The 12,096-nt window shown below is 42.5% G+C and overlaps 1 protein-coding gene and 1 long non-coding RNA gene across 2 annotated transcripts in view; both read right to left on the bottom strand.

The window, feature by feature from the left end:
- The window catches only part of LOC138978421 (uncharacterized), a 113,491-nt gene that overhangs the window by 20,291 nt on the left and 81,104 nt on the right, over positions 1-12,096 (bottom strand). The gene's annotated exons all lie outside the window — the stretch shown is intronic.
- The window catches only part of LOC138978404 (uncharacterized), a 77,313-nt gene that overhangs the window by 20,291 nt on the left and 44,926 nt on the right, over positions 1-12,096 (bottom strand). The window contains exons 10-17 of the mRNA XM_070351136.1: positions 11,683-11,743; positions 6,132-6,252; positions 4,006-4,180; positions 3,379-3,554; positions 2,294-2,350; positions 1,721-1,905; positions 1,015-1,167; positions 594-888 (exon numbers count right to left, since the gene is read on the bottom strand). Of these exons, the coding sequence (XP_070207237.1) occupies positions 594-888; positions 1,015-1,167; positions 1,721-1,905; positions 2,294-2,350; positions 3,379-3,554; positions 4,006-4,180; positions 6,132-6,252; positions 11,683-11,743 (1,223 nt within the window). The remainder of the gene's footprint in view (positions 1-593; positions 889-1,014; positions 1,168-1,720; positions 1,906-2,293; positions 2,351-3,378; positions 3,555-4,005; positions 4,181-6,131; positions 6,253-11,682; positions 11,744-12,096) is intronic.

The raw sequence follows: 12,096 nt of genomic DNA, 5'->3' as shown, positions 1-12,096 counted from the left end.
AATGTTTCAAAGAGAAACAACTCTTTCACAGCACACACAAACCCGACAGAGCTATTTCAGAACACAGTCTATTGCCCTGAGCTCTGATAAGAATGGGGTGATTAAAAAGTGAACATAATATATGACCCTCCACCACGAAATGAGTCGCATGTCACCTTGCGCGGTTCTGCGCTAGGCTTAATATAAGTCAGGGGAGTGTCTGGTAACACTAACAGTGTGAGGGTCACCTTAGTCACAGGCTTATAACTCAAACAGTTTTCGCTCTTTTCTAAAACGGGTTTCACCACTGGTTAGAGCATACAAATCTCATTATGAAAATGTAAAAATATAAAAATCATGCAAAGGTGACATGCGACTCATTTCGTGGTGGAGGGTCACATATTATCATCAGAACAGGAACAAGAGACTGCAGGTAGTCAAATAAGTTATAATGATGAAAAAACAACAACAAGATAACAATGAAAATGTACTCAAAACACTTTCTGGTAAGTACATTTTCTTTAAAAATATCTTGTTTTTGTGTGTGTTTTTCTCTCATCATTATAACTTTTTTGACTACCTGACTTGACAAGGCAACAAACAATCACCCTCACCTTGACTTTATTGAACTCAATGTTAGCGGCCAGGAGACACATCTGTTCTGTCTGCAGCATTTTCTTGGCACCTTCGTTACACTGTTTCACCACGTGGTTCAAATGGTCCAGCGCTGTGGTGGCAGAAGTGTGACGTTTGGTGCCGGGGTCGAGACGATGTCGAACAGCGTCAACTAACAAGGGGAGGCGAGTGATACGCTGCATGGGAAGGAGGAGGAAGGAAGACATGGGAAGGAACTGGCAGTCGGGGTGGTGTTCCAGTCGTTTGACCGCTTCCATGAACTCTGGCTTTTTTCTGTGCAAAGAAAAGGGATGTGTGTGAGGAACTTTCTTGAATTCTGTTGTTTCTAACTTCTTTATCAAATTTTCGTCAGAGAGTTGCTGACTTCATCATGATGGTGTCTAGTAATTATCAACTTACTGAAGAGATTCCAAAGCCCGCTCCTGGAATGCTTGGTTGCTGCAGTAACGAATGTAGGGTTCGAAGTTTTTCTGGGCGTGTTTGGCGATGATATCACAAATGTCGTTCATTATGCATGACTCCTGCCAGCGAGCCTCCAAATCAGCCAGGAACCTGTCACAGACAATTAGCATCAAAGATTACCAGATATTTGCCTAACACGATTTTAAAGTATATTTCTTATGTTCGTCAAGAACAATAGACAACGACACCTGAGATGACTGCCCTATTGTTTGACTGACTCTCCTCAGTCATGAATCTTCTAAAAGACCATCACTTGATGCTTCAAACATTTTTTCATCACACATGCCTGCAAAGCAATAATTTCTTTATTATAAAATTACAACAATCAAATGGAAAGCAATTGGAAAAACTCTTCCTGCACAATGCAAATCTTGAATGCTGAAATCAATATCGTTATCCTCTTTGTCATTGTCGTCATCACATTGTTGTCTTCAACATCCCTGGGACAATCTCTTCCACCTCCAGCATACCATCCATCATCATCTACACCATCATCATCATAGACATCATCCTCACCATTATCAATGATGACATCATCATCTACATCATCATAAATGATAACATCCTCATCTACATCATCATCATCATCATCATCATCATCATCATCATCTCAACTACCACCAAATAAATTAACATAACTTACTTGGCACTGATGTCGCGGATGCAGCCGATGTTAGAGAAAAGGAACTGTCGCTCTCGCTTGGTGATGACACACCGATCGCTCATTTCATGGTCATGACCAAACTCCGGAGATTTTAGAAAAACGTTGATCAGCACGTTGAGACTCCTCAAGTAGGACGCTTCAGAGGTCATGATCTCAAACATTGACTGTCAAGGAAAAAAATTAAAATTTCAGGTTAAAAAAAAGTCATGCGTCTGACATAATCTCAAACATTGACTGTGAAGGGAAAAGGACAGTTTTTGAGGAACAAGTCAGATAACCAGCTGAAAGTATTTACATTTTTACCTGTATGTACTATAATTTTAATTATCACTATCATCACTGAAAAGTCAAAGATTGTATGTGCTGCCAAAATACTGTATGGTCTTAAAAATCAGGGAATATTTTTACTGCACGAACACTTGCAAAAATGCTTCAGCTGAACTCCAAATAAAGTTTTGCTTTTTTGCTCAGTTCCATGTGCCTTTTGCACAGTCTTTAGAACGATTACAGGCAAGCCAAGAAGAAACACCCAGCAAAAGATTGACAGCCTACCTCCTGCACTTTTCTATCCTGTGGATCCATTGTAGTCAGCACTCCGCTCTTTTTCACCTGCAAAATAAATTGGAGACATATGAGGTCATTAGCACTGCAAAATAAATTGGAGACATATGAGGTCATTAGCACTGCAAAATAAATTGGAGACATATGAGGTCATTAGCACTGCAAAATAAATTGGAGACATATGAGGTTATTAGCTACGAACATGCAAACAAATATATTTACACCTGTACGTATGAAGCCATGATGCGAGGGCAGTGGAAATCTTCTCTTATTCTTCTAAAAGCGCTTGGGTGACTTTCTGTTCCTTTACTGTTGCTGTTGTCTGTCATTAGTGGTGGTGGTCACAGCTACAAATATTCATCAAATCAGAACAATCACAAAGTGACACTGCTTTTAGCTAATCACTGTTTCATACAATTTCTGTTAGGCATCAGCTTTCCTTTTCAATTCAAAGAGTGCTGAAGCATGACATGCGCCACTTGAATTTTTACCACAACACAGAATGGCCATCAATTCTAAAAATGGAACCCCTCTTTTAAAACCCAGCGCGCTGGATTTGTATTCAGTTGGCCGCTGTCAGCGTGAGTTCGTCCCCACGTTCGGCGAGAGATTTATTTCTCAGAGTCAACTTTGTGTGCAGACTCTCCTCGGTGTCCGAACACCCCCCGTGTGTACACGCAAGCACAAGACCAAGTGCGCACGAAAAAGATCCTGTAATCCATGTCAGAGTTCGGTGGGTTATAGAAACACGAAAATACCCAACATGCTTCCTCCGAAAACGGCGTATGGCTGCCTAAATGGCGGGGTAAAAAACGGTCATACACGTAAAATTCCTCTCGTGCAAAAAACACGAGTGTACGTGGGAGTTTCAGCCCACGAACCCAGAAGAAGAAGAAACCCCCCAATTTAAGACTTCCTCCCTTTTAAGACCCTGTTTTCTTAGACTTTCCATTCATAACCTGTGTAAATTTACCCCCATTTTAAGACCTGATTTTGTCAGATTTTTGGAGGTCTTAAAAGGGGGGTTCCACCATTACAACTTTGTACATGCACAACGTTGTTGATTGATTTCTTACCTCCGGCATTTCACACCACAACGCTCGATGCAGTGACCCAGACTTGCCGAAAACGTCCATGATGACCGATCGCCTCGCTGGTGCGTTACGCTGAAAAGCATCGGGACCTCGACGCGTACTTGACCTTTGCAATAACCTCTCCACATCCTCATATATTTGGTCTCTGTCTCGTTCTTCTGTGGAAGCAAAAATAAGCTGGGTAAGGAAGATCTTAACAGAAGGATAATCAGAAGTCGTTTTTTTAATCTAGGCTAGGCATTGAAATCAGTTGTGTGTTTTTTTTAAACACCTCCTACAAGCTATTTAATAATTAATGTAGTACAGTATTAACTCATCAACAGATATCTCAATAAATTCCTGATCTATACAGTGGAACCCCCCTTTTAAGACCTCCAAAAGTCTGAGAAATCAAGATCTTAAAAAGGAGGGAGTCTTAAAAGGGGGTTTCCTCTGTAGTACCTTTGAAGTACAAATTGCTGGTTCAATGGGCTCAAATATGGACTGAACTTTATGAATTTCATTGAGCTTACTTCCTAAAGCAGACCACAAATCAGTATTAAGTCTCTGAGAAAGTCCTATATATATATATATATGGCGGACAAACACAACAACAGCAATATACTGTACCAGCAACAGAATCATCCGTGGAGCTTTCTGCGTCATCTGAACCAGATATATCGGAGGTCGAGACCTGTCTGTTAGTGCGGATGATTTTGTCCTTAGCGTACCACTGGTACAGCGGCTCGCTCTCAAACTTGGTGCTGTAGGTTCGATCCTGCCGGCCGTAAATCTGATCGTCTGCCTGTTAACATGCACAGGAGTACTGAACGTGAGCTTTTTATGTTACAGATGTTGGGTGAATGCTATCAAATAACTTTTAAGTAGTCTTTCTAAGTTGACTTGTACTAGTTTGGCATTGAAAGGAAAGGCACAAACTATGTCTGAGAGACTGTGTACGACCGTGTTCTGCGAGCTAAGATCAAAACACAGAAATATCTCAGTGGGAATATAAAAGTAGGTAAATACGCTCCACCCATCCTCACATGTGTACAAGTGTGTGAGCAAAGTGTGTGTCCCTGAATGCCTTCGCAAATACAAAGTTCAGCAAGCTCTCTCTTGCTCTCATATTTGGCTTCATTTCCCTTCAATAACATCAGTAGAGCAAGTCAAACGGAAACAAATCTCAAGTACATGGGTGGGACTGAAAAATGTCATGAACCCTAAACCAAACCCCCCCCCCCCCCCCCCCCAAAACAAAAACAAAAAAAAATCAAAAAAAAATAAATAAAGGGGGAAAAAAAAAAGGCTACAGCAGTCCCTGCAATGTACGGCCCCCGGCGTGAGCGGACACCTGACATGTACGGACACATTTGCTCGGCACCGAGTGTTTTCCTTCTATATTTGCCCCCCCTTAAACGGACACCTGCAAAACGTGGACGCGGACACTCATTTTCGGTCCCAACAGCAGGTCATACCTCCAATGTACGGACAGACCATCGTCAAATTTTCACCACAACAAAATCGATAACAGAGCAGTCCGGCTCTTGGTACAAAGATCACAGCCGCAATGGCGTGACGACAGTCACTGGTAACTTGAGTGCACCTGTACCCATCAGGAGGGGGGGTAGTTTTGGTCAGGAGTGGAGTACATGCGAAGATGCCAACATGAAACTGCACTGTGCTCATTATTCTTGTCTGTTGGACGTAAACAACAGAAACCACAGTCGATGAAGGTCCTGAGCGAAAGAGAGTGAAAAACCGGCCAGTTCTCAGCATCGTGTGTCTGTGTGTAACCTCTTTCATTGACAAGATACTCTTGTTTCCCCTCAGCCTTGACCAGTGAGTCGGTTGCCTAATCTGTGAACCCTTCAGTTGTCTTGCTTTGTCAAAAGTTACGACACAGTCAACTGGTTTTGCTCTGAGTGAACAGTTGGAGCTGACCTCTCTGGCCACAGCCCCAAACAGTACATGGCTGGAGGGAGTGAGAGAGAGAGGGAGGGAGGGGGGGGGGGTGGAGGGGTAGCTGGCTAAACTCGGTGGGGTGTCCGGTGTCACTGCATGTCAGCAGGAAGAGCACTGGAGAGAAATAGAGAGGTGTACTCTTCCACACAATTTCCAAGCATCAGTTGTCAGGGCTTGGGGTAGGCATTTAGTGAGGGAGAGTGAGAGCTGTGTTATGTTCAGTGTATTTCCGACTGAAGAGTGAAAAGTCACTGCCATGCCACATGATCGGCATGCAGTCAATAAAGCCAGACAAGATGAAAATAAATTACATGATTATGACATGCAGCTCTATCTGCTGCTATTTATTCAAACTGGTCTTCAAGCTTATTCTTGCAAGGCATCTGCACACGCTCCTCTGTGCTGTGTTTGTGTGGCTGCTTTTGTATGTCAGTGCATGGTGAGTGTGTTCACTGCCTTGAGGATTTATTTTATCTCTTCTTTTCAACACTTTTCATACAAATCATTTTTACAGAACGTTTAAAGAAGTATTAGGAGTTTATTGTTTAGCAGCCACAAGAAGTGATTAGCATAGACTCAATGCTGTTGTTGGTGTGTCTCTGTGTGTGTATGGGGGAGGGGGTGGTGTGGTCACCCCTCCCGTGACCGGACACCTGCAATGTACGGACAGTTTTGCTATGGCCCAAGGGTGTCCGTTCATGAGAGGGACTGCTGTATAATCAAATCCGGATTTCCGGCATATGCCGGAAGAATCCCACCCATGCAAGTAACAAAAAATAAACCTCACACACCAGTTCGATGTACAGCTCTTCATCCTCACTGTCCCCTGTGAGTTGCGGCCAGTCTGAGATGTTGTCAGGGTAAAGGTAGGACCCTGTGGACGTTCTCGAGCCTTGACTGGATGTGGTTTTGCTGCAACACACACAAAAAGCAAGTTCTCACACCTGCAAAATCTGATGCTCACCTTCTGATGCTCTCAGAAGCTAGCATAAGTTTCTCATTAAAAAGCTTACACTGGGTGGGTTTTTTTTTACTCCCTGTCTAACGGCAGTCATTCTTTTTTTTATATATACTGTTCAAAAAAAAGAAACGCATAGTTGCTACTTGCCAAATTTGTTTTATTTTTCGAAAAAATTAACAGAAAATCCAATATTTAGATTATTTGTTTGAAATTTGGTATGGACACAGTTGAATGCACACACAGTTCATTTGCATCTTCAAATCAATCAGTCAATCAATACGATTGGGTGCCGAGGCTGTCAAGTCAGTAGGGGGTGTGACTGCCTTGAGCAGCAACAACTGCCCGGCACCTTCTGGGCATGGACTGGATCAGATGCCGGATATCTTGCTGTGGGATGGTGTCCCACTCCTCCTGAAGTGCCTGCAATAGATCGCGGTGATTTGCCGGCGCTTCTTCTCGCCTGCGCACACGTCTGTCCAATTCATCCCAGAGGTGTTCTATCGGGTTCATGTCTGGCGACATGGATGGCCAGGGAAGCACCTGGACATGGTGGTCAGAGAGGAACTGGGTGGTGAGTCGTGCTGTGTGCGGGCGAGCGTTGTCCTGCTGGAATATGGCATCCTGGTCAGCCAGAAGAGGAAGGGCGTGTGGGCGCAGAATTTCCTCCACGTATCGCTGGGCAGTTATGCGCCCTTGGACGTGCACCAGGGTGCTCCTTCCAGCGGTATTGATCGTCCCCCACACCATGACGCCTCCACCACCATGAACGGGTGCCTCATCCACACAGTTGGGCGCGTAACGTTCGTTTACTCTCCGGTAGACCCTCCTCCGACCATCATGTCGCTGGAGCAGGAAGTAGGACTCGTCGCTGAACCACACGTGTCTCCAGTGATTCCGGACGGTCCAGCGAAGGTGCTGGTTGCCCCACTGCACTCGGTTCTGGCGATGGCGGCGGGTGAGGACAGCTCCTCTGTGAGGTCTGCGAGCTCTCAAACCAGCTTCATGCAGGCGGTTCCGCACGGTCTGGTCCGATAATAGGTGTGGCCCGGGGAGAGCCTGGACAGAAGATGAGGCCGACAGGAAACGATTCCGGAGGTGGCGGAGCCGTATGAAGCGGTCGTGAGCAGCAGTTGTCGCCCTTGGTCTTCCCGCTCGTGGCAAGTCAGCAACGGAGCCAGTGGCTTGAAACCTGACCCACAGTCTACTGATGGTGCTCTGGGACACGTGGAAGTGCCTGGCGATTGCACTTTGACTTTGGCCTGCTTGTAAACGACCCAATGCAATTTGGCGGTCTTCTCTGCTCAATCGGGCCATCTTTCGTCGCTGAATTGTCGTCTGATTTCTTTTAGGCGAACAATCCGCTTTTATGGGTTTTGGAAGACATGGTGAGAGCTCAATATTCCCCGAGTTTCACGAGATTACACTGAAGCATGACGAGTGGTCATGCCAAATGAGCAATTTTGACATTGTAGCCACTGATAACGCATGCGTCACGTGCAGAGCTCACTTGTGGCAATGGACGAAAGGTCGACGACCAGATAAACATTTTCTGCAGTTTGGTGGATATCCTTGTAGCCATATAACTAAATTAACCAAATATTACAAGCTATGCGTTTCTTTTTTTGAACAGTATATAATTAATCCTAAGGGAAGCAATCCACAGAAAGTATTTTTTGCTGCTACTGACAGGGATGCTGCAGTTATACAATTGACTCTTCACATAATGCCTCCTTTCCAATCCCCTAACCCCTATCTCCATCTCTACTCTTAATTCTTTTCTCTAAATACTTTCCCCTCTCAAAATAAGAAATGTTTAACAATAGCATGCAACTAAAAAGCACCAACTAAGCCAGCAGGATATATGAACAGACTGCATCCCCTCAGATTACACTGTATACAAGTTCATGGGCGGGACTAAAAAAAGTCATGAATCCTGAAGAATTTTTAAGGGGGGGGGGGGGGGGGGGGTGTCAGGGGGGTTCCCCAGACGCTGAAGGATTTGTATAATTAACAACCAAAAAAACATCACCACAGACATTATTAATCTGGATTTACGGAATATACCGGAAGAATCCCACCCATGCAAGTTACAACTCTGTCACTTAGCAATCTCAGAACCGCCACAATTTCGAACACAAATTTGGTGAAATATATGAGCCTGGTGTTTTAAACCTTTGAAAATTGGACTCAAGGGTGGTGCTTACAGGGGTGGTGTGGGGAGGTGGGGTTTGGGGTTAGGGGTAGGGGTTGGGGGAATTTTTGGGTGTGTGTGGTGGGGTATTAAAATGGGGGGGTTCCCTCACACTAAATACAAGTGCAGCCCCATTCCACAGTGGGTGAGTCTAACCAAGTTTTAATCCCTTCACAACAGCAAAACATTTGTATCCACATGAACCCGTAGTTCTCTACTACTGTGTTATCTTTTTATCCCTTACATACATGTGCAAGCAAACTTATATTTTTTGTGGGCAGCATTGAGTTGCGATGATAACTTGACATTCATTTAAACTATTATCATAACTAACCACAGCAATAACATACTAAACAAACACAAGACTATCATTCCTGATCAAATCCACCGGATAGCTAAACAATTTTTAGGAATTAGTAGAACAACAAACATGTGCACAATAAACAATTAACATCAACAGAAAAGATTAAAACATTTTAAACCAAGTTGCACATACTGTTCTAACTGGAGGAAAAAAAACCCACAAAAAACATACAGGGTGGGGGAAATCTGCAGGTTTGCGAATATTCCTAAAATGCAAAACAGGAATTAAAATGAAACATAAAAAAGATGCCTAAACTAACTAACGGCTTTCAACATAAAACCGCATGCAATATGACACTGCAACTGCATGACCCATGCATGTGACCACTACAACACAAAACAAAACTCAAACTGGACTTCCATCCACCAATCTCCTACCAAACCTGTGGGAAAATGTAACCACTAGACCTGTGGGCAACACAAATTAAGTTCTAGGCGCTGGCAAATTGGGGCCCAACACACGCCAGGGTAAATACTATCTGTGAAAACTGCACATGCACGCTCAATTCTCCAAACACTCACAATTTTGAGGAAAAAATAAACATCCTGCACAAACAAGTTAAGGGCACATAAGGTGGAATGTGAATGATTTGGGGGGGGGGGGGGGGGGATTTTTTCAGCACAGTGCTGATTACTAATTGTGAATCAAAACCATCCACACAAGCGGTATTTGTACTGACTATTAGTACAACTTCCGTGACATTTTAGTGACGATAATTCATGCAAGGTGATTTTGTTTCCAACACACAACTACGTTGTTGACATTCCTTATTCACTGATTTACCACCTCACAATAGAAACGTCGAAGACAACAAGAAAGAGAATCCCACAGCATACAAAAGCAAGTCTCAGGGCTGAAAGGTTCCGTCACACACAGGCAGCGACTGACTCAACTACAAAGTGACAAAGCGTCTAGGTTCGCACGACAGTGGATTTGCAGCCGCATCTCCCCACGCCACACATCGCATGCAATGCCACATACATATAGTGCCATAGACGCCACAAGCCACTCCGCCGATGTCGCCTGAAAATGTCAATGGATGCGTACGTGTTTTAACGTCCATTAAGATCACGGCTTTCTGCAATTGTAGGCTTCATCTTTTCTTGCAATTTTCACCCGTGGCAATTCTTCACATATGCACTTCTCTTGCTTTTGCTACGATTTTTGGGCTAAGACTTTCAAACAAAATCTTCAGTTGTGAAACCACTTCTCTGTCTTCACAGCATATATAAAGAAAATGGTGCTGTGAAAAAGAATCCCATGCACAGCAAACTACAGAAATTTGCAAGAAAAGATTGCCCGAGATGCAGCAGTGATTGCACAGGTAGAATTTCAAGTCCTGACTACAACATCCATTGTGCTATACATACCTGAATATTGACTTAAACATAGTTCGTTTCAACGAACTACAGTGCAGCATAAAAGAGAACAAATGTTAAATGTTAGAGCAGAGACAAAGAAATCATCAACGATGAGGAACAACGTAAAGGCCACAAGCTTCCTGGCTTACTGTACTCTGTTATGCTTAAAAGCCCATTCAGGATTCTCCAAACCCTCCAAAACAGATATTTTGATTCAGGGTTCTATAGTCGTTGTTTGACAGTCATACAATTATGTCATTTACGGTACAGTCTTAAAATTCAAGACGGATGAGAGCTGGGTATATGGTATCAAGACAGTCTAGCGTACAATGCTGACTGTCGGTCTCCTCATACTGAGGCCATGTTCCATTGACTTATCTAGCATCAGACAGTGTAAGCAGGACAGTGTGCTGTGTTTTAGAGTGAATTCATAAGAAGTAGAAAGAGCATCAAGCATGTATTTTACACTGTGGAAAATGATGACAAACCATAAGTAGAACTTCATCTCTGTCAAAATGTCTTTATGATATACATGTAGTGTATGTGAATGTGCCTCACTGACCATGACAAAGCCTCCTCAGGCTTCGTTTTCTATCTGTAAAAATATATTTACAATATCATGTTTGTGTATGTGTGTGCATGTGTTTCACTGTCCAGCAAAACCGTCATGATATTGCAAACAGTTATATTCCATGACTGAATTCTGTGAAAATCCAAGGAGTGCCCTGATGCATGCACCCAGAAAGACTGTGTGCCTTTAGAGGTTGAAACAATAACAGAACTAACAGAAATTCTGAAACGTTTATACTTGTCTCACAGTTTAGGGCTAAGAAGGAGAGTAGCCGATTGATAAACTGAGTGGACCATTGACCAAAAAGCTGCCATGGGCCTTCAGAGAGAGAAAATGCCACAAAGCAAAGAAACAAAAAATTAGAAGCAGAGAGTTACAGCCGAGTTAAAAACTCAAAAGACAAGACGGATGTTTTCAAACAATAGCATGAGTTTTCGAAAAAACATCATGAATTAAAACATATCAATTCTGCATTGACATTCATACAGAAATCTCTTAATAGTTAATAATGTATATTTAAAAAAATCAGGTTCTGTTTTGTATAAAATAAGTAAGGTACATATAACAAATTACTCCTTCTGGACGAAAGTTCTACTTCTTTTTTTCATTCATATAAAAGGGTGTAAGACAAAATAACCAAGAAAGAAAATGAGAGTGGAAGTGGGAGAGGGTGACGAGCTTCTTCAAAATCTGTTCCATAATTACAAAATTCAAAGCCTTCAGTTTTCCTAATCTACTTAGTACATGAATTTTAATATTCATTAGTCTTCACAGACAGAGTTTTAATTGCAATGCCCCGGCACAATGACAAAGTAGTAGCCACCGCCTTTAACAAAATTAAAAAGCAAAAAAAAAGGTTGGATGACAAAAAATACAAGTAGTATGTTTACTCACTCTTTTCGCTCCATTTTGTCCATTGCTTTTGGCGAAGCAGGATCAAAGTCCAGATAAGAATCTGACAAGAAAAATAAGTGTTTAAATCATGATTTAATTCATAACTCGTACAAATGTTATCTGCGAATGAACAGTTACATTCGGAATGAATAAGTCACAAACTTATTCTTTGCATCAAAAAAAAAAAAAAAAAAAGGTTCGAAGTCACTGTAATCTTTGACATTAACATACAAAGGCATGCAACTTTTTATGTTGGCACCAATAATTCTTTTCCGCAAAGCATGCCGAATAGTAGTACATTTTATTCTGATCAAATTCTTATAAAGTTCCATACAATTAAAAAAAATCTCCTATGAGACTTTTTGGCTTCTCCACTGAATGTCAAAAACAATTTATTTTTTACAACAGAACCTG

This window comes from Littorina saxatilis, linkage group LG10 (genome assembly GCF_037325665.1).
Source record: "Littorina saxatilis isolate snail1 linkage group LG10, US_GU_Lsax_2.0, whole genome shotgun sequence".
NCBI lineage: Eukaryota > Metazoa > Mollusca > Gastropoda > Littorinimorpha > Littorinidae > Littorina > Littorina saxatilis.
The sequence above is the reverse complement of the archived record's forward strand: the minus strand, read 5'-3'. Positions and strand labels throughout refer to the sequence as shown.